The sequence below is a fragment of the Tympanuchus pallidicinctus genome, unplaced genomic scaffold (genome assembly GCF_026119805.1).
Source record: "Tympanuchus pallidicinctus isolate F22 unplaced genomic scaffold, pur_lepc_1.0 scaffold29, whole genome shotgun sequence".
Taxonomy (NCBI): domain Eukaryota; kingdom Metazoa; phylum Chordata; class Aves; order Galliformes; family Phasianidae; genus Tympanuchus; species Tympanuchus pallidicinctus.
Window position 1 is genome coordinate 4,813,168 of NW_026294746.1, and position 20,474 is coordinate 4,833,641.

Genomic DNA, 20,474 nt, shown 5'->3' on the forward strand with positions numbered 1-20,474 from the left:
CACTCGATGGGGTTGGTGATTAGGAGGGAGCACCGGGTTGGGGTCAGGCCGTGCCCCTGCCCCTGCCCCTGCCCCGCCGGTGTGGGGTCCTGTCCTGATGTATTACTGTAGGGTCAGCCCTGTTCAGTGATTGTGCGTTAAGTGGGGTCGGTCCCACGCTGTGCTGCGGAGTTGGGATCCCCCTCTGCGAAGTGCGGGATGAGCCCCGCTCCCGAGGCACGCAGTGCTGCCTCGAGAGAACGGAGCGAGGTGGGCTCGCGCAGCTTTGGGTTGGTTTTGTGCTGCAGGCGCTGAGCTGCTGCAGAAGGGAGGGCTTCCCCCTGAGCGGGTCCATGTGCGAGCTGGGGCTCGGGGCACAGCTGTGACATTTGCAATTTCCATCCTCGAAATGGAGACGCAGAGAGGGAGAACGGAGCCGTGGAAGCGGCCGGAACGTGGAGGAGCCACGCGCCCCATCCCCACTCCACGTGTCCTGTTGGGACAGCAGCGCTTGTGGGGCAGCCCCATCGGGACCTTTCAGCGGGGCAGGGCCCTGCCGCGGCACCCCGCGAACCCTTCTTGTCCCTGCGGGCTCCGCATCGTGTCCCCAGGGCCGCAGAGGGGCCGCGGGAGGCGGAGGCGAAGGCGGCGGTGCGGGAGCATCATCGTCATGGTTACCTCCGCACGGCTCCGCTCTGCCACGGGCTCCCGGACCTGCGTCCGTCCGCCTGCGTGTGTCCGTGCCTCGGTCACCCCGCTCCCTCCTCCCCTGCTCTCTCCCTTTTCGTCTCCGTCTCCCCGTGCCTTCCAGAGGCAGAGCGGCGTGAAGCGCTGCTTGCGTGATTCCTTTCCCGAGCTGCAGGAGAAGGGGAGAAGTTGCCCCACCCCGGCCCACCTTCCTCCTCCTCACGGGCAAGGTAAGGAGCAGCGGCACGCCGGCTGCGTGTGCGGGCTTTGCCAGGCTGAACGGCATCGCTGCGGCTCCCCCAGGTGCTGCGTGAGCCCCGACGCCGCATCGGTGCAACAGGCGGCCGGCCGGCCGTGCGCGCACATCCCTGCAAAGGGCGGCCGGCTGCGAGGCTGTAAGCGGGCTGCGAGCCGCTGGATGTCAGTGTTGATTGATGCAAACGAAGCCGGAGGAATATTTTGAACCCTCTGCACAACAGTCGTCCTCCAAGTAGAGGGGGGTGGGGGGGGGGGGGGTTGTCCCGGCGCTGTGTGCTGCCCTGCGGTGTCACCGCTCTGCGGTTGAGCTTGGCCGGACGAGTGGTGACTTCTATCCGAGCCCACGCGGATGGGATTACGGTGCTGCTGATGCGGCTCTGATCCGCCCCGCTGGGGCCAGGCCAGCGGCTGTGAGGCTGCAGCAACCCGCCGCGGTGATATTGGGAGTTGTGGCCAGCAGGACTTTGAGCCCAAGCATGGGGCTTGCTGCTTGTGCCAACCTCCGCAGGAGCACGGGGACATTGCTGCTGTCCCCCCGCTGGGGCTTGAATTCACCTCCAGGGCTTCTCAGAAATGAATTCCTCGTTTCCCTTGCTCATTCCTCCCTTTCTTCCCTAAGGCAAAGGGCTCCCTCTCCTTCCTCCCCCATCTGGTGCTTAATTACTTCCTAATATCCCGATGCCCTCTGCCTCCTCTCTGCGGTGCAGCCAGCCCTTGTTATCTCGCCCCGAGCACCTATGCGTCAGCTGGCTGGAAATGATGCTGCGTCTCCCGCAGCGCTGTGCCTGTGCTGGAAGGGGAGGAAACACGCTAGGGATGGGAGCACAGAGCAGAACCTCCAGGGGAAGGGTTGCGGCGCTTGGCAGAAGCTTTACAGCTGAGCTTTGCCGAGCCAGAGATGAGTCACGGTGTGGAGGGAGAGGGCAGATCCTTCCTTGGGGACCGAGGCACTGCAGGGTGGAGGGAAGGCTGAAGTTGAGCCATTCTGCCCCAGCTTGAGTGGCTGAGGTGTGCAGACAGAGATGTGACGCTCAGGACTCACCTCTCCTTCTGTCCTCAGGGCTGTGAAGGCACAAGGAGGACGCGTGGTGCTCCAGGCTCCTCTCGTGGGTTCTTCCTTCCCAAGCACCGTGTGGTGGTGAAGATGCCAGGGCTGATCAACCAGAGCTCCCGTTGCCCACTGCTGCTCACCGCCTCCCAGGTGACATCCTGTGTCAGTGGATATGCCCTGGGCATGACAGCTTCGCTCACCTACTGCAATCTGCAGGCACAGCCCTGCAAAGGCAAGTGAAGCACGTGCTGCTGTGGGAGTTGTGTCCCATGGTTGTAAATGCAAAGTGATGTGGGCCTAAAGGGTATGACTGGAGAAGTGTGAGTTTGAGTATCATAGAATGGCTCTGATCCCACCCAGCCCCCACGGGGAAACCCGGATCTGGTGCCCAGAATCATGTCCAGATGCTCTTGGAGATTTGCATGGATGGCAATCCCACCACCTCTGTGTGTCCCTGTGTCCCATCACAGAGCAGAGTGGCAGGGTCAGTTCCTTGACCTGCTGGCAGTGCCTGATGCAGCCAAGAACACAACTAGCTGCCTTGGCAGCAAGGGCACAGTGCTGGCTTGTCACCGTGGTGTCCATTGGGTCCTGCCTTGCCATGCATTTTCAGCTGCATCCCCCAGCACATCCTGTGCTTGTTCCTCCCCCGTGCAGCACTTGGCTCTTCTTCTTCTTGAATCAGAAGCATAGAATGGTTGGGTTGGGTTGGGAGGGATCTTTAAGCCCACACAGTTCCAGTGCCCAGTGCCCCCCACCAGACCACGCTGCCCAGGGCCTCATCCAGCTTGGCCTTGAGCTCTTCCAGAGAACCCAAGGCTGATGGATTCTGGATGAAGGCTTGGTGTTGCTAAAACCCTCCTGGCTGGCAGGGCTCTTCATCTTCCCCCTGGATGAAGGCACCACCGTCGTGGGATTTGAGGCAGTGATCTGCCAGCGTGCTGTGACCGTGCAGATAAAGGACAAAGCCAAGATTGACGACGTGTATTTGAACAGCATCAGCCTCCCTGATGGAGGAGCTCCCAGCGGGGGTGGTGAGAGAGTTTGGAGCCTTTTGAGGAACACAGGGAGCCAAGGGGAAGGGGAGGTGGTAGCGAGTGGGTGGCTGTCATGTGTCATGGCGTCAAGGGGACTCATGTCCATATGGCATCTGCCAAAATGGTAATGCATAGGGCTGTGGTTTGGGCTCCCCAGAGAGGAGAGATGGTGTGGGCATTTGGTCCGGGGTGGGGGTGACTTTTGGAGGCCTAGGGAACGACATTTTTTGTGGCTGTGACACCCTAATACAGCTGTCTCTCTCTGCAGGAAGGATTGTGATGGATGAGGACTTGGAGAGGATTGCTTTTGTGGCCAACCTGGGCATGATTCCTCCCCTGGAAAGCGTCTCCATCTTTATCAGCACCTCCTCTGAGCTGCAGACGCTGCCCAGCGGGGCTGTGCGGGTCCTCCTGCCAGCTGTGTGTGTCCCCAGGGTCCCTCAGCCCAGCCTGGAGAACACCAGCAGCCTTTCCAGCCACCTGCTGAGAATGTATGGAACAACGGGATGGCTTCTGATCGGGACTGGTGCAGGGAGACAGCACTCAGGCATTCATTGGGGTTCACCTCACTTGCAGGGACAAGCAGTGCTGCTCACTGAGGAGCCCAGAGCTTGGGAGCAGTTTCTGTCTGGCCCAGCTGCTGCAGAGTGAGGCAACCAACCCTTCTGAGTATGAGTTCAGCTTCCACCTGGAGATCCGGGGGCCATGCTTGCTGGCAGGTACGGGGCTGCCTGTGATGCCCACGCTCATCCTCCTCCTTTCCTTCCCCTGCGTGGGGTGCTCTGGCTCTCCCTAACCACCCCTTGGTCCCTCCATGCAGGCGTTGAGAGCCCCACGCATGAGATCCGAGCAGATGCCGACCCCTCCGCTCGCTCAGCGAAGAGCATCGTCATCACGTTGGCCAACAGGCACACGTTTGACCGACCTGTGGAGATCCTCATCCACCCGAGTGGTACGTGGGCTCTGCCCCTGCTTTGCACACACTGCTGGGGGTCAGACTTGTACAAGATAACCTCAGATCCCCTCAAAAGCCATCGCAACAGTGGGTGCATGCAGCTCTTCCACACCTGGAGCTGAGCTGAGGTGGGGTTCTCCTGCATTTCCAGAGCCCCACATGCCTCACATCTTAATGGAAAAAGGTGATATGACGCCTGCAGAGTATGAACAGCACTTGAAGGGGAAGAGTGATTTCATTAAGGGCACAAAGAAGGACCCCAGTGCTGAGAAAAAGGTGAGAGGCACCGAGGCTTTCCTTCAGCTGGGTGATTACATGGTTGGCTGCTCGCAGTGCTTGTCCATAACTGCAGCATCCCCCCTTGGAGAGGGGTTTATGTGGAGGAGGAGGGGAAAATTCTGCACTGCTTCTGATGAACTGGGTGTGGAAGAAGCTGCGAGATGGGTATTGTGTGTATAATTAGTGCTGTTCTAGCATAGCGTAATTAGGTAGGTACATTATTATAGCATTAACAGTATTATAATTATTGCAGTGACATTGAATAAAGTATTCTTTTAATTGCTCCGTAAATGTTTACCGTTTCTGGATAAGCTGTCAGAGAGATGGAAGCGATTTGGCTTGGAATAACGAGCTCAGCCGAAGACAAGGTAGTAGAAACTTCTCTTTGTTCTGCTGACGAGCAAATAGAAAAAACCTCAGCTCTGGGATTTATGGCTCAGCAGCCCCAGCTGAGTGACGGCTCAGCGCTCCCTGCCTGCCATGCAGCAGGCCCAGAGGAGGGGACTGCTGGGAGCCGCCTGTCCTGCGGTGGGCTCCGCATGCAGGACCCCCAAGTGCTTGCAGCCCTGAAGCGGGGGCTGTCTGGACACACCTGGTGATGCTCCATGGTTTCTCCCCATACTGCTGGGGCTCCTGGTTTCGCTGCAGCCCCTTCTCTTTTCCCTTCCCCTTGCAGCACGGTGATGAGGACGGGCTGCTCGCACGGCAGGCGCTTCCTCTAATTGCGTTCAGCGTGAGGCAGGTGGAACGAAATGAACCTCCCACGCCACGGCTCACATGGCTCCCTAATTATTTCTGTCTTTAGCATGTCAGGTTATCATGAGGAGGATCATTCCAGAATCGTTTCCCTGTGGGAAAGCCACCTCTGTGCCCCAGGAGGACTGGGCACAAACTGCACAGAGGATGAGAAACAGAGCAGAAAGCCTTGGTGAGGTGCTCACCTTGGATAAAGCCCTCAACAACTGGGGCAGATTTCTGCTGCTCAGAAGCACAGCATCATTAAGGTTGGAAAAGACCACTAATCTAACTAGGTTAGATATTAGGAGGAAGTTTTTCATACAGAGGGTGGTGAGGCACTGGCACAGGCTGCCCGAGGAGGCTGTGGATGCCCCATCCCTGCAGGCATTCAAGGCCAGGCTGGATGTGGCTCTGGGCAGCCTGGGCTGCTGGTTGGTGACCTGCACACAGCAGGGGGTTGGAACTGGATGAGCACTGTGCTCCTTTTCAACCCAGGCCATTCTACGATCACCAGGCCAGCTGCCAACCCATGCCCATAAACCACATCCCCCCAAGGGCCGCAGAATGAATCCTGAGTCCCAGCAAGCAGCCTGGGGAGCCTGGGAAAACCCAGCAGCCAACTAATATAAAAAGGAGGCAGAAAAATCACTCTCCTGAATTCTTACACCCTCTCCTTCTTCTCTGCAGATGGAAATCATCCGGAAGCGCCTGCACAAGGACATCCCCCACCACCCTGTCCTCATGCTGAACTTCTGCCCCGAGCTCAGCACGGCCCCGGCTGACCTGCAGAAAGCTGCTGGAGAATTCATCTTCCTGGTGGACTGCAGTGGGAGCAGCACGAGCATCCGCCGTGCCAAGGTTTGTGCTGCTGGACTCCTATGAACCTCCAGCTCTCTGTACCCGGGGCCCTGAGGCATCCAGAGACCAACTGTAGGGCTAAACGCTGGCTGTGCCCTTGCAGACACCTCCAGGATCCCTTTTTCAAACACAAACGAGGACCTGCGGTCTGGTGTGGGGTTATGAGCAGCGTGCTGGGAGCTTGGGGTGATGGAAAGGTTGGGATGTTTTGGGGTTCCCACGGAGCTGTCAGGTCCCCTTGCTGTCACCACTTTGGGTTTGTCCAGGCTGTAGGACAAGCCCTCATTTATCCCTCCTGGGACCTGGCTCTGCTTTGTGCTGCTGCTGCTGCCCTTAGATCCTGTGCCCACAGATCCTGGAGAGGTTTCTGAGCCCATTGGGGACCTGGTGAAGGGGAAAGCACTGTGGGAACTTTCATTATCGTTAGCACTGCCTGACTCGTTGGAGGCAGGCTGGTGTCTGCTGGCTGCCAGCTGGCGGGTGTTGGTGAGAAGCTGCAGTCTCTGGCAGAAGCTCTGCGTGGAGTTTCTCTTGGTTTTGGGGGCCAACTGAGCCCCAGACCTTAATGGACATCACATCTTCCTGAGCAGGATCCACTCTGCCCTACGTGTATTCCTTGCAGAGAGCGAGAGGGAATTGCAGAGTCCCTTGGGGCTTTGATTGCATTTGGGTGCTGGGCTGAGCATGCAGAGGCTCCATGATGTGCTCACACCCTTCCCTAACCCAACTACCACCAGGTTTGGGTGCAAACACCCGGAGCCACCGCATCCCTGCTCCGACAGCAGCTCTGCCTGCAGGCAGGGAGCATTCGAGCCCATCTCCTTCCCAACCTCCTCCTGTTTCCATGGGAACTGACTGAGGACATCCACCTCCAGCGATGAGGAGCGTGCTGTCACCCTGAGGGATGGCACCGAGCCCCAGGAAGGCCACAGGTTCCCCCCCCCCCCTTTTCCTTTGCTGCAAAGCATCCACTCAGGGTTCTTTGACTTGGGCTGGGTTTGGGCAGGAGGTCTCTAATCTGACCCCAGAGGTGGGAAGTTCAAGGCTTTCTGCATCTGATCCCTTTCAGCAGGGAGAAGGGACAGTGCTCGCGTCAGCACTGCTCGAGCTGGCAAAATAACTGGGAATTGACTTCTCTGGAGGCAAACATCTCTTCTTATTGAGCTGCCGTATTGATAGAGAGTGCAATGGGATCAGGATCAATATTTACTGCAAGAAGCAATAAATCCTTCTGCTTGATGAAACAGAAGGCAGGCTTTGGGAGCTCGCTTCGGGAAGCGCTTTAACAGAAATATTTGGAAATCTGGGTGGTTTTTTTATGCCTTTTTTTTTTTTTTTTTAATAATTTATTTAATCTTTGTAACGAGTTCCAAGGCGCGATGTCAGATCTGCAGGAGCCAGCACCCCCAGAGCCTGCTGGGAGCAGCGATATAAATACATCCCTGTAGGGCTGAGATAACAGCTCAGTGTGAAGCTGCTAAAGGGCAGCCCCACTCGTGGACCACGCAGCATTCTGCCCATGCCCTGCCCTGGGATGAAGCCAGGAGGCGGCCGGTCTGACCTTGGCAGCTCCTCTCCCAGGGCTGGCTGTGGGCTTTCTGCTGCCCTAGGCAGAAGTCTGCCTTTATCAGAGCACACACAGCTCTGCCAGCTCTCTGCTCCCCCTCCTGCAGCACTGCTTGCTGGTGGAGTTGACCACGGTGGCCGTCCCAGCAGCTCCAAGCTCTGTCCTGTTATGTAAGAGCCCAGGAGCAGGCGAGTTAGATAACCACTGCTGGTAATGACAAGTTCTGGAAGCAGCCTCTCCTTGCTATTTTAATTGTGCCAGCTATAAGGGAGTTGGGGCTGGGGGAGGCTTCTCCTTTTGTGCGACTCAAAGCTGTTTGTTTATTTCTGCCAGTTCGGGCACTGCAGTGCATCATGTGTCGCACGGCTCCGCTTCACACTCTGCTTCTCACCCCCAACTCCATGCTGCAGTGCAGCGGGGTGAGCACAGAATTCACCATTTTGGAGCAAACAGGGATTCTGTTCTTTGGAAGCACCCCGCCGTCCTCGCTGCGTCGGGACCCAAAAAAACATCAGGGAACTTGCAAGAGAGCAGCGATATGCAGAGATTTCTCAGCATAGGAAATCATGTGAAAGAAACAGCTTTAGAATCATTAAGGTTGGAGAAGACCTCCAAGATCTCCAAGTCCAACCCCAACCCATCCCACCGTGCCCGCTGACCGCATCCCTCAGTGCCACATCTTCCCTGAGCACTGCCATGGGAGGAGCTGTGGGTGCCCCATCCCTGGGGATGCTCAGGGCTGGATTGGGTGAGGTTTGGGCAACCTGATCTCGTGGGTGGCAAACGGCCCATGGCATTGGGTTGGAACTGGGTGGGCTTTAAGATCCCATCCAACCCAGCTGTTCTATGAAGCCAAAGCGGACAGGAGAGGCACGGTGTGCTGACCCACTGCTTCTTTCCATCAGGATGCTCTGCTGGTGGCCCTCAAGAGCCTGATGCCAGCGTGCCTCTTCAACATCATCACCTTCAGCTCCACCTTCAAGATCCTATTCCCAGCCAGCAGGACGTACTGCGAGGTGAGTGCTGGGTGGACGGGATGGGAGCTGGGGGTCAGATGGGCCATCCCCCACTCCTCCCACAGGAAAGCCTGGCCGTGGCCTGTGAGAGCATCAGGAGGATGCATGCAGACACCGGGAGCCCCAACATCTTGTCTCCTCTCAAGTGGATTTTTCGGCAGCCCATCCGCAGGGGCCACCCCCGCCTGCTCTTCCTGCTGGCTCACAAGGCTGTGGGCAACACAGGGACGGTGCTGGAGCTGCTGAGGAACCACGCCTGCTCCACCAGGTATGGGGCACAGGGCTGGGGGGCTGCAGCTCACAGCCGAGCCCATGTCAGGAAATCAGAACCTCAAAGGGTTTGGAACAGATCCCAGAAGTTCAGATGCTTTTCTAACAATCAAGCACGGGAGAATTGGGCTGACAGCTTCACAGGCTCTCTGCTGGTGCTTCCTGCTAGGAGAGATTGACGCACCAGCAATCTTCCTTGCTGTTTTGTTTGCTTTTTTTTCTTCCTTTTCCTTTTTTTTAATTTTTTTTTTTTTATTTTTGAAGCACATCTGGGCTCGGACCCAGCTGCTTCCAGGATGGGAATTGAATTTGCTGAAAAAGAGCAATGGGATGAGCAGGAAATGAATGCGGCGAGCTCCCAGCCTGTTCCCCAACCCTCATGGTCTGGTTTCTTTTCCATCTCTTTAAGAGAGATGAAACATCAGGAAAATGGGAGAAAAACATAGAATGGCTTGGGCTGGAAGGGAACCTAAAGATCATTTAGTTCCAAACCTATTAGGCTTGCCAACCAATGAATCAAGCACTAAAAAGCCTTACTCCTCCCCAGTCCAGGGCTGATCAGGGAAGCTGCTCTTTCCTTTCTTTCATCCATGGAGGACTGAGTGCTTCTCAGCAGCACAGCACTACCTGTCCCCCTCTCTTGGTGCTGGAATCTGGGCTTTTAGCCCTTAGCTCAAAAGGAGATCAGAAGAGGGTGTGAATCTCTGGAAGATTTGCAGCCACCTGGGGGTTAAAACCTCCAAGAGAAAAGCACCCTGGTGCAGATGCAGATGGCTGCTGAGGGTGTTTTCTTCCTCTGCCTGCCCCTGGTTTGCAGCCCTTGGCTTGCTGAGTTGTGTGATGGCAGCAGTCTCACCCAGCTGGTTCTTCTTGCCTTGAGAAAATGTTTGTTTTAATTGTGAGCAGAGATAATTACTAGCTCTTTAATGCTGTTGACCGCAGGCGCTCAGTGGGGAGAGGAGCTGACCTGGCAGCCAAGCAGTTGGGGATCCTGCTGGCAAGCCCCGAGTGTTGTTCCTTCATGGAACCTGAGAATCAGAGAGTGGTTTGGGTTGGAAGGGGTCTGAAAACCCATTCAATCCCAACCCCATGTTATGGGCAGCGATGCCTTCTGCAGAATCACAGGATCACAGAATGGCCCAGGTTGGAAGGGACCTCGAGGATCACGAATCTCCAACCCCCTGCCACGCGCAGGGCCACCAACCTCCCCATTTAATAGCAGCCCAGGCTGCCCAAAGCCCCATCCAACCTGGCCTTGGCCGGGCAGCTCCCAGCCCCACTCCAGCCACGCAAACACGGAGCTCTTTTCTCTTCCCTTTGCAGATGCTACAGCTTCGGCATTGGGCCCCACGCCTGCAGGAGGTTGGTGCAGGGAGCAGCTGCTGTGTCCAGGGGCATCGCTGAGTTCCTGGCGGAGGGCGAGAGGCTGCAGCCCAAGGTACGGCCGCGTGCCGTCACCTCTCCAAACCATCACGTTGCACTCCCGTTCCCCCTCCTCCTGCTGCTGCTGCTTTTGCAGCTCCCACTCGGCAGCAGGTGGACGAGCAGGAGGGGATGGGAGCATCCTCCTCTCCGCTGGCGGAGGCAGTGGGAGGTGTTTATCCCACGCGGGGACGGGAGAGGCGATAGCCGCCGTGCAGCCGCTCCGGCTTCAAAGCAGCTGCTGCCGCAGAGCAGAGGAAGGGCAGAGAGCCGGCATCAAAGCAGCCAATTAGTTTTGAAGTCAGGCTCAGCCCTGGCGCTGCTCAGGCGAGCAGTACCCGAGGTTGGAGGGAGGGGAGCGTGCTGCAGTTGCTTTGCTTATTAAGCTGACTTTAAAGCAAATGAGGGAGCTTCGTTTTCGCTCTCCCCGCGAAGGCTGAGGCTGTGCTGTAAGAATGGTCCTTTGTGGGCTCCGTCTCCTGGTGAAAGCATGCACTGAGTGACAAACCGTGAGACAATCAGGTCCTCAGCTCAGAAATGTCCTTAAATTCTGTCTCTGCATCCTCCATCTCAAAGGGCTTCAGCCCTCGTCCCTCTGCAGGGACCTGTAGCACACAGAATCCTCTCTAAGACAGAAGAGCATCACTGTTTCTGATGTAAATTAAAAGCAAAGACAGTGAAGGGAGGTGATTTCTTTTTTCTTTTCTTTTTTTTTTTTAAACAGAGCTATTAATATAGTGCTTTGCCTTCAGCTGTCTGAGGCATCAATTAATAGCCTTATAAAACAGCCTGGTGCATCTTCCAGAGCCGGTGACAAAGCAGTGGGAACAATAGGGAACACAGGAGATGCAAAGCTGTGAATCTGGTGCTGACATCCCACAGTGTGCAGGGATGGCTCTGCAGTCCACGTGTCCCCACAGATGCTGGCCTTCCCCATCGGGGCGGTGGGCAGTGTGTTGAAATCTCCATTTATTTGTGCTGCCATCGAACCCCAACCAAACCCAACAGGGTTTGGGGCTCACGGCTCAGCCCCACAGCTTTTGGTGTGGTTCCTCCTCCTCCTGCTCCCCACCCCAGGTGATCAGGTCGCTGAAGAAGGCGATGGCTCCAGTGCTGAGTGATGTGTCAGTGGAGTGGGTCTTCCCTGAAAGCACCGAGGTGTTGGTTTCCCCTCTCAACACCAGCTGCCTCTTCCCTGGGGACCGCCTGGTGGGCTACAGCATCATCTGTGACACCTCACTGTACATCTCCAAGCCCAGAGCTGTGAGTGCCACGCTTCTCCCACCGTCGCTGTGCTCCCCGCGTGGCTGAGATCCCCTTGGCACCAGTGCACAAACCCAAACCCATCTCTGCTCTCCCCAGGACAAGAGACGACGGTACAGCACCATGCGCTCCCAGGAGTCAGGCAGCTCCGTTTTCTTTCATTCCCAAGAAGAAGGGACTGGTGCTGAGAGCTGGAGCTACCCAGAGGGATGCAGCACCCCGGATCAGCTGGTGGCAGGCAGGGACCCCAGCGGAGAATCAGACACGGATGCCGGTCAGGCCCCTGTCTTCCTAACCAGCTTTCATCTCTGCTCTGCCGATTTGCTCGCCTGACAGCTCCATCTCCCCAGCTGCAAAGTGTCAGAGGGCTTTGTGGGAGGATGACACATCTCGACGAGGCTGCTTGGTTCGGATGTTTTACCCGAAGCTGTCAGGAAACCGATGGCAGCCCTGGAGATCTGCCTTCCCCAGAGGTTTCCAAAGCAGCTCCAGCTTCGGCCCTTGCTGCAGGGGAAACCTCTGCTACCTGTGGGATATCCTCTGCTGATAGAGAGGAACTGTGCAGCCCGTCCTCTCAGCCTTGTCAAAAACGATGAGAAATCATGCGTTTCCAAATGAAATTTTGCTCTTGCTCTGACAGGAAAATGTCTGCACTAATGAAATTTCATTAGTAAACCCTTTGTCTTCTCCAGGAAGGTTTGGGTAAATGCAGTCAGCTTTTTTTTTTTTTTTTTTCCTTTTTTCTTTTCTTTTTTTTCCTGGCTGAAAACTGCTCAGACGAAGCCTCCCCAACCAGCTCTCCTGCCATCCCCTGGGGTTTGAGTGTAGGCTCTTGTTTTCTTCTGCGCTTTTGCTGCTTTGCTTTGAACCGAGCAGGGCTGAGTACGTCCTTATCCTCCTCGGGAGGATAACTGACCCTTTCTCCCCCCACTCAGATGTGAAAGCGTCCTGCAGGAGACGTGCATACAGTGCCAACCAAATCTCTGACCACCAGCCCCTCTACAAGGAGCCCACAGCCAGCGACCCGGGCAGCGCGCTATTGAGGAACCCCCTCCGCAAAACCCAGCTGCAGGACCTGCAGCAGCTCAGCCCTGAGCTACAGCCTGTGCATTTCCAGGTGGGTTACCCCTAGAGATGCTCCCTGTGCCATAGGGTGAGCCCACAGCACTGGGAGCGTCTGGGTTGTGGAAGAGAAGGAGCCTGGGTCACGCCAGCACTGGTGGGTGTGTTGCAGCATGCCACAAGCATGTGGCTAACACAGATGGGATGCTGATGGGATCCTGCTCCCTGCTTCTGTTTGCTGAATGCCTGTCCTCCTCCCACACCTGCGTGGTCTGTGTTTAGCTTTGTTGTTGTCTCATCCCCAGGTTCCCTCCTGCCCATCTCCCCAGCATTTGGCTTGGTGTATAATCTGACCACGGCACATCTGTGCCCTCCAAGGTCCCCAGGTCGGACCCAAAGCATATACCACAGCTTCAGGCTGGGGTCTGGATGCATGTGAATTCCATAGGCTGAACCCAGTCCTGGAAAGGGCTTGGAGCTGCACTGTGGAAGGGTGGGGATGGGTTTTCTCCTGTCCTCAGCATAACTGTGATGCCCAGTGCTGAAATCTGCACTGGGAGGATGTGCAGCGGCCGTGCACTTCTGTTCCCATGGAAACACAGAGGGATGCTGGGGTCTCATTTCTCTTCTGCTGACACTGGGGTGAAGGGGGGCTGGAGGCGAGAGGATGGGAATGAAGCCTCTGCCCTGTAGCAGCAGCAGGGAGGGTGACGAGAAGCACAGGAGAAGCAAGCTGATGGGTTTGGGAGATACCTGCGACCTTCCTTGCACTTCTGAGGCCCGCAGAGCATCCTGCCTGTGCGTGGGATGCTCAGCATGAAGGCAGAGATGGAAATGACTCCCTTCTGGAGGGCAGTAAACCATTACCAGCGTGCATCCTGCTCGTAATTAATTGCAGCCTGGTTTTGCTGTCCCTTGTGCTGCGAGGGCTCCTGGCGGCTCTCCGAGGCTGGCTGCCAGGGCTTGACATTTACTGGGCCGTGAGTGTGAGCCCTCTGCTCGCCTCCACACACGCCGTGCTGGGATGGAAAGGTCAGGGCTGGCAATGGGCAGCTCAGTGCTTCGCTTCTTCCCCCTCTGGGAGGAGAGCTCAGGATGGAGATGGAGCTTGGGATGGGATGGAGCACTTCTGACTGACTCTGAGATTGGGGTGCTTGGTGTTGTTTGGGCCACACACACAGTTTTCTGCTTCCCTGTTTTGTTTGGTGAGTTCACAGAGCATCACGCCCTCAGTGGTGAGTGATGGAGGCTGGCTGCTTGCTGCTCTCCGTGCTGGATACAGCATCAGAGATGCTGCAGGGGAGATTCATGTATCCTGCAAGTAGAGAAACAGCCTTGTTTAAAACATAAAATAAAATGACTCCCTTCTCCCCATCCTCTGCACCCTCCTCCTCCCGTTACCAAGTAACTGGTGCTTGATCTTTCCATCTCTCTTCTTTCCCTTGTCTCCCAAATGAAGCCATTAAAATGTCTGCAGGGCTGAAACCCATATTTCACCTCCTGTGCAAACAGGGAAAGAGCCCCTGGGACCTTGGTGCTTCGGGGACACCTTCCAGGTCTGTCCCAGCCAGGGGGTAAAGCTCAATGTCTTTACATTCCTCAGCCCTTCACTGCCACCCCACACATCTCCACCACCTGGATCTGTGGTGCAGGCACCCGCTGGCCCTCCCTGCTGCAGCAGAGCCATGTGTCCTCCTGCCACTGCCCCACGTCCCCACCAGCACCTGACGTGGCTGTGGGATGGAGTTCAGGCCTTCTCGATGCCAGCCTGCAGTCCTCATCCGACAGCCGGAGCCCTGGGGAGCTGGGTAATGTGGGAGAGGGATTTGGGTGGCGTTGCCAATAGAATCATACAATGTTTGAGGTTGGAAATGACAAACTAACGTCATCGAGTTCAACCCATCCCTACTGACAGAATCATAGCATCGCCAAAGTCAGCAGAGTCCACCAAGATCACCACCTCCCCATCACCACCGTGCCCACTAACCACATCCTTCAGTGCCACCACTCAGTGCCTCCAACTGGGGAGGGTTAAATATGGCTTTGTGGTTAATTACGTGTTTCTCTCCTCTCTTCAGAGGCTGCCCAACATCCATCCTTCACATTTGAAACAGAGACCTCTTCAGACTGGGAGCCCCAGGATTGGGATTCCGGTGCCACCCGGGGCTCCCCGCGCTCCCCCCGCGTCTCCTGCAAGGCAGTGGTGAAGGGGCTGCGGGGCGGTGAGCCCATGCAGTGGGAAATCACCTTCGACCTCCCTGCACTCCTCCGAGAGCAGAACGGGCAGGAGGAGGGCGAGGAGGACGTGTGGAGTGAGACCTTCCACCAGCTGGCAGCCAGGGCCGTCATCAGGGACCTGGAGCTGCTCGCCGAGAGGGAGCGCGACATCGAGCACGGTAACGGAGCCTCGGCCTCATGTAGCACCATAGAGCCATGGAACATCCCAGGTTGGAAGGGGCCTCATTGGATCAAGGGATCCAACCATCAACCCACCCCCACCATGCCTACATCTCAGTGCCACATCTCCACGGTTCTGGAACAACTCCAGGGACGGTGACCCCACCACGTCCCTGGGCAGCTGTGCCAGCGCATCACTGCTCTTTCAGAGAGGATGCAGAGGTTTCTAATGCTGCTGTCTGTCCCATGCAGGGCCAGGGAGGCGATACCAACTCAACGCCGTCCACACCAGCAAGGCCTGCAATGTCATCAGTAAATACACAGCCTTCGTGCCGGTGGAGCTGAGCAGTGGCACCTACCTGCCCCCCATCATTGAGTACAGCCACACAGGTAACGTGGGGCTGGGGCCCGGGTGGGGAGCACCCCAGGAGCCTCGCCAAGGCTCAACCCAACACCAGATCTGTGCACCTAAGGCTGCTCCATCCATCTGTTGCTGGGTTCCTGTCACTGGTGGTGGCAACAACCTCACTCTCTGTGGCCAGCCTTGGGTTGGGATGGCATAGGGACCGAGCTCACCGGCCTTCGGGGTTTGTTGCTGCCCCAGTGCCTGGTTAACACCAGCAATTCTCATACCAAGGGGTTTTGTCCAAGCAAGGTGGCCATAGGAGCCTCAGCTCGGGGCGCAGGAGGTGTCGTGACCTTTCCTCTGCACAACCCCTCTCACCGTGCGGCCAGAATGGAGATGATGGATTTTATGGCACGGGTAAGACCTGGCTTTGGCTGTGTCTCCTTGCTGTTGTTCTCATTGCCTCAGTCCATGAAGATGGACTGGTCCAGTGTTTGGCAACCAGCCTGCTGCAAAATCCCTTCCAACCCAACCATTCTATGATTTTATGAAGATATGACCTTTTAGGTTTGTTTTTTTTTGTAACTGATATCTTCTCTGGTCTTTTGACCTGTTATGTACAGTGCTCTCGCTTCTGCCCCCCTCTCCCCCTCTCTTCCCCCCCCAAAAAAAGCCCAGCCATTTGCTCAGAGCAATTAACCACACGTCTGGCTGGAATCCTTCTCCTTAAACAGGGAAGAAGCTGCAATTTGCCCTGAAACTCCCAAACCACAGACAGTGGCTGCCAACCATGCTTGGAAGTTAATTGGCAGCCGTAGCACGGATAGCATGAGGGATGAAGTGGGGCATAATTAGAGGCAAGGGGCTGTGAGGCACTTGCCTGTCACCAAATCCTCTGCTAATGAAGACAAGCTGGGCTGGGACTGCATCTGTTGCTGTCAGGGATGCAGCAGAACTAAAATCACCTCCGTGCTCGGGGGCTGGAGGTGGCACAAGGGAAATTTCAGGTTGGTAGCGATGCTGCTGCGCTTCCTTCCTTGCAGATATGGAAGAGCCCAGGCTGTCGCCCTGCAGCACCACACTGTCCTCCAGCTGGAAGCGCTGCCGCATCCCTGAAGGTAAGGGAAGGCTTCCAGGGTGCCCAAAGGTGGGGCAGCTCACAGCTATGTGCCAGGCCCCACATTTTGGGCTCCAGCACCGTTCTTGCTCTCCACGTAGCTTCAGCCCTCATGATTCCTGCTCTCTGGAGTCAGGTCTGGGCATGGGAATGGGCAGGAAAACGGCTTGGAGCTGCTGCTGCATAATTGCTGGGAAATTGAGTCAGTGATTTGGGCTCCCCACCCGGTTTTCTGCTGAGTATTCTGTTTTTTATTTTTCAAACTCTATTGCCTACAATTAGGCCTGTGAGCACAAGACCTGACTGCTTCCAGAGGTGAAAGGCACAGAGCCTTTGGCGCAGATTTCCTCATGTTCATTTTTTTAATTCGGTTACCCTGAATCCCACACAAGCAAGAAGAGAGGCAGGATTTTAGCAGACGCAGCAGCTCACACCCCAGCACTGTAGGTTTTGCTTCCCTTGCTCTGACAGTCACTCTCCTGTCTCATTTTCTTGGTGTTTCTTCCCAGTGCCATTCCAGAGCCTATCTGCTTCTTCCACACGCTCCCCAAAATCCATCGAGAGCATCTTTGCTGCAAGGTATGATTGCACCCTGCCTTCCTCTGCCATGTCTGTCTCATGTGTCCGGCACGGAGCAGTGACCGTCACTGTGTTGGTTGAGAATAGGGGTGATTGGATGGGATGGGGAGGTGAGCATCAGGAGGGGATGCACAGACGATGGCTGCCATCCCATCCTCCTGCAGGCTTACCCTCCAGAAGACCAGGCTGCTGACTCGGGCTGCCAAAGGTTTCATGAGCAAATCTCCAGCCAGAGCAAGCGAAGCCAGCTCTGAGAGTGACAGCGAAAGCGCCGATTACCTTCCCCTGGTGAGCAGCTCAGCCCTGGGCAGGGAACCCCTGGGCCATCCAGCACTGTGTCAGGAGGTCCATTTTGGGATGGGGATCTCCTCTTTCCCTGCACGACATGCATATGGTTGGTATCTCAGAGCTTCTTGCTTCTCCTTGCAGGTGTCCCTGCAGCTGGCCTGCGGTGCCTTCCTCATGAACAGTGCCTTCTGCAAGGCAGTCAGCATCCCCATGGAGAAGCTCTGCTGGACTTCACCCTTCTCTTGCCACCGCTTGGCGCTCAGCCCCTCCAGCTCCTCCATCACCAAGAAGCCAGAGCAGTGTGGAAGCCCCGTGCACAGCCAGCGGCTCCTGACCCCCAACAGCAGCTCTGCATGGGATGCAGGAGGCGCCATGGAAAGCGTCTCCAAAGCCCTGAAAGCTGAGAGCGAGCTCTCCCCCCCTGCCATCACCATCCGCCACTCCCCAGCTGAGCAGTGGGATGCCAGCATCTCTGAGGCAGGCAGCACTGATGTCCAAAGGCTGCTGCTGGATATTGAGCTGCAGAAGCAGACAGAGCCCGAGGGGATGCTGTGGGCCACGGCTGTAGCACTGGCCTGGTTGGAGCACAGCTCAGCATCCCACTTCATTGAGTGGGAGCTGGTGGCTGCCAAGGCCAGCTTGTGGCTGGGTGAGCAGGACTTCCCGCAGGGCTGCAGCCTGGCTGCTGTGAAATCTGCAGCCCAGCAGCTCTTTGTCTTGCTCAGGCACTGGGATGAGAACCTGGAGTTCAACCTGCTGTGCTACAACCCTGGCAGTGTGTGAGATGGGGCAGCAGGATAGGGACCCATCCCTGAGGATGCCACCACAGGGACCTGTGTGGGCTGACCAGGCAGCCTCCAGCTGGTCAGCAAACAGAAGCAGCCTGGGCAGAATGCTGTGCTCAGGGGTTGGTGCTTTGCCCCTGGACAGTCCCTGCAGTAGGATGCTAGCTGTGTGCTTCTGGTTCCCAGTCAGCTCTTGCCCCTTCATTGCTGCCAGGACTCTGTGTCCCCTCCAGAAATCCGTGCATCCTCAGCTTCTCCTATCTCAGCTGTCTCATAGCAGAAGTGGGCATCCCTCAGCATTTCATAAGGGAAACCTGTGTGATGGACCACGGAGCTGGGAGGATGCTGCCTTGCCTTGAGCCCCGTGAGCTGCATCAGTTGCAGATGGGGACCATAAATCTGGATGGTGCTGAGCTCTGAAGCCCCAAGGCTGCCAGAGTGGGTGGGCAGGGAGAGCAGCCCCCAAGGCACCAAATAGAGACACCCTGTGCCAAAACAACTCGGGGGGGTTGTGCTCCCTGCCGTAATGCTGCATCCCTTGTGTGCAGTGCTCTGATGTTGTGCTGTCAACCAATGTATTGTCCGTGTCGCTCCTTGCAGAGCTGTGGGGAGCAGAGGACAGGCTGCAAAGGAACGTTTTCCCAGCATCCTACTTTGCCCCAAAGATCCCACCTGGAAAGCTCCACGGATGTGGGCACGTCACGTTGCCTTTTCCTCCTGCAGTGTGTGCTTCAGGTTTCTGTGCTGTGTGTGTGTGTGTGCAGTCAGGGATCTGTGAGCATCAGTGTCACCCTTCGGGGTCTGTGTGATGGGATCATTGGCACTGCCGTGTTGTCTGGGTAAACCAAGCCTGCCTTGTTTTGGGGTCACCCCCACTGTCTGCAGTGTGGTGCAGATCGTGCAAAACAGGAGAGGAAAAAAAAAAAAAAAAGCCTAAAACCTTTTCATTTCCTCATTTTGGCTCAGAGTGGAAGGAGATGCACCTGGAGCTTCCGTGGTGCGTGGAGAACTGATGGCTGCGGGGTTTGATGAGCAGTTATATGAGTGGGGGGTTATATGAGTTTGGGGGGTTGGACTCGATGGTCTCTGGAGGTCCCTTCCAACCCCTACAATTCTGTGATTCTGTGATTCTGAGTGCCTTCTTGCAGGTGTTTCCCCACCCCATCCCATCCCTTTCCCCACTCCCCTCCCTGCCCCACAGCTGCTCCCTTGGCTGAGCCACATGGATGGCAAACAGTCATTTATTCACATCCTCACACCCTACCACATGCAGCCAAGCACCAGGCCGTGCCTGCCCACTGTTGTCTGGGCTCATTAGCCACCTCCAGCTGCCTAATTGGGCTGCTGATGAGGGCTGTGGGGTCTGCCTGGAGTGGGGACAGGTCCCCATGGCTCTCTCCGGGTTTGGCTGAGGGCTGGATGCAGTGTGGCTGCTGGGATGCTGTTGCTGGAGTGACCGTGAGTGCCTCATTAGGAGAAATGAGTCTGAATACAGTCATCAGCTGGAGCTTAATAAATGAGCCCCTCCGTGCAGCGCAAAATAAATATTTGCGTGGGGAGAGAGTGGCTTCCCCAGTTCCACAGGGCAGGTGGGCTGGATGTTGGGATTTTGGGGACAGAACCAACCCAAGTTGGGCATCCCTGGTGCCAAACTGCAGTCCTGGCCAGGGCCAGACCTCAAACCTCGTGTTCTCCATAGATGGGGCGCGTCGGCGGAGCGCAGGCGGGTTATGAAAGCCACCAACACCGTCCCCATCGAGGGATGCTTCTCAGGAGGGACGCGGCCGCTCGGTGCCGTGGGCTCAGCTCTCCCAAAATAGAGCCCAGGGCAGCTCTGGGTGTCGGAGGCATCCGAGCGCAGTCATGTGGATGTTATGCAAGAGTTGATGATAGGTTGTAAACAGCTATTAGCGTGATTGACGGAGCCGGGACCGAGTGTTGGGGGGGAGGAAGGGAGAGATGAGTAATAATGATTAAAAATAATTAGCAAATCGAGACGTTCCCTAAATGAGGGGGAAGCAGCGTGAGGATGGAGGAAGGGGACGGGAAGGAATTGTGCCCCAAGGGGTGAGGATGAGGAGGGATGCCTGGCAGCAAACACGTGGGTTTTGGGAATGGGAATTTGGGGAATGGGGTGGGGGGGGGTTGGGGGATTTCTTCCCCTCTCTCCTTAGCATCCATCTGGTTGTGAGGGGTAGAAGGGCACTTGGTGCCCTGAATGGGCTGCATTGCGTTGGTCGCTTGGAAACCCAAAGAGAACAGCTTAAAAACTGGCCCCAGTCTGGGGGGAAAATGGATGGATTTGGGTCCATTGAGCATCACCGGGTCCCAGCATCCCCAAAACCAGAGCCTGAGCTCAGCCCCGACTTAATGAGGAGAAACGAGCAGATTATGGGAAGACAGCTTCTATTTATACATAAATACGGCAGCAATCAGCGGCGCGGGGCAAGGGAAATCCAATAGAAAGATGCGACTGTGTAAGGAGCTTTTGGAGCCAAACGTTACACAATCGGTCGCTTT

The 20,474-nt window shown here is 56.4% G+C and overlaps 1 protein-coding gene across 2 annotated transcripts; it reads left to right on the top strand.

Annotated features, from left to right (window-relative positions):
* Positions 1–591: 591 nt before the first annotated feature.
* On the top strand, positions 592–20,052 carry VWA5B1 (von Willebrand factor A domain containing 5B1). Of its 2 annotated transcripts, none has more exons than XM_052691788.1 (22): positions 592–896; positions 1,985–2,207; positions 2,848–3,009; positions 3,281–3,503; positions 3,589–3,731; positions 3,833–3,964; positions 4,119–4,243; positions 5,672–5,842; positions 8,315–8,425; positions 8,491–8,693; positions 10,019–10,133; positions 11,195–11,380; positions 11,480–11,654; positions 12,316–12,497; positions 14,046–14,250; positions 14,521–14,838; positions 15,092–15,229; positions 15,477–15,602; positions 16,229–16,303; positions 16,812–16,881; positions 17,046–17,169; positions 17,311–20,052. In XM_052691788.1, exons 2-22 carry the CDS (start codon positions 2,069–2,071, stop codon positions 17,950–17,952), a joined length of 3,765 nt encoding a protein of 1,254 aa, XP_052547748.1. In that variant the 5' UTR covers positions 592–896; positions 1,985–2,068; the 3' UTR covers positions 17,953–20,052. The 2 variants fall into 2 exon arrangements, with proteins under 2 accessions (XP_052547748.1, XP_052547749.1); XM_052691789.1 differs by having other exon boundaries at positions 15,495–15,602.
* The last annotated feature ends 422 nt before the right edge of the window (positions 20,053–20,474 follow it).

Excerpts from the sequence above, each read along its gene's own strand:
- VWA5B1 (XM_052691788.1), top strand. The coding sequence starts at position 2,069 with ATGCCAGGGCTGATCAACCAGAGCTCCCGTTGCCCACTGCTGCTCACC. Across the intron at positions 8,694-10,018 it reads AACCACGCCTGCTCCACCAG|ATGCTACAGCTTCGGCATTG; the intron begins GTATGGGGCACA and ends TTCCCTTTGCAG. Across the intron at positions 11,381-11,479 it reads ACATCTCCAAGCCCAGAGCT|GACAAGAGACGACGGTACAG; the intron begins GTGAGTGCCACG and ends TGCTCTCCCCAG.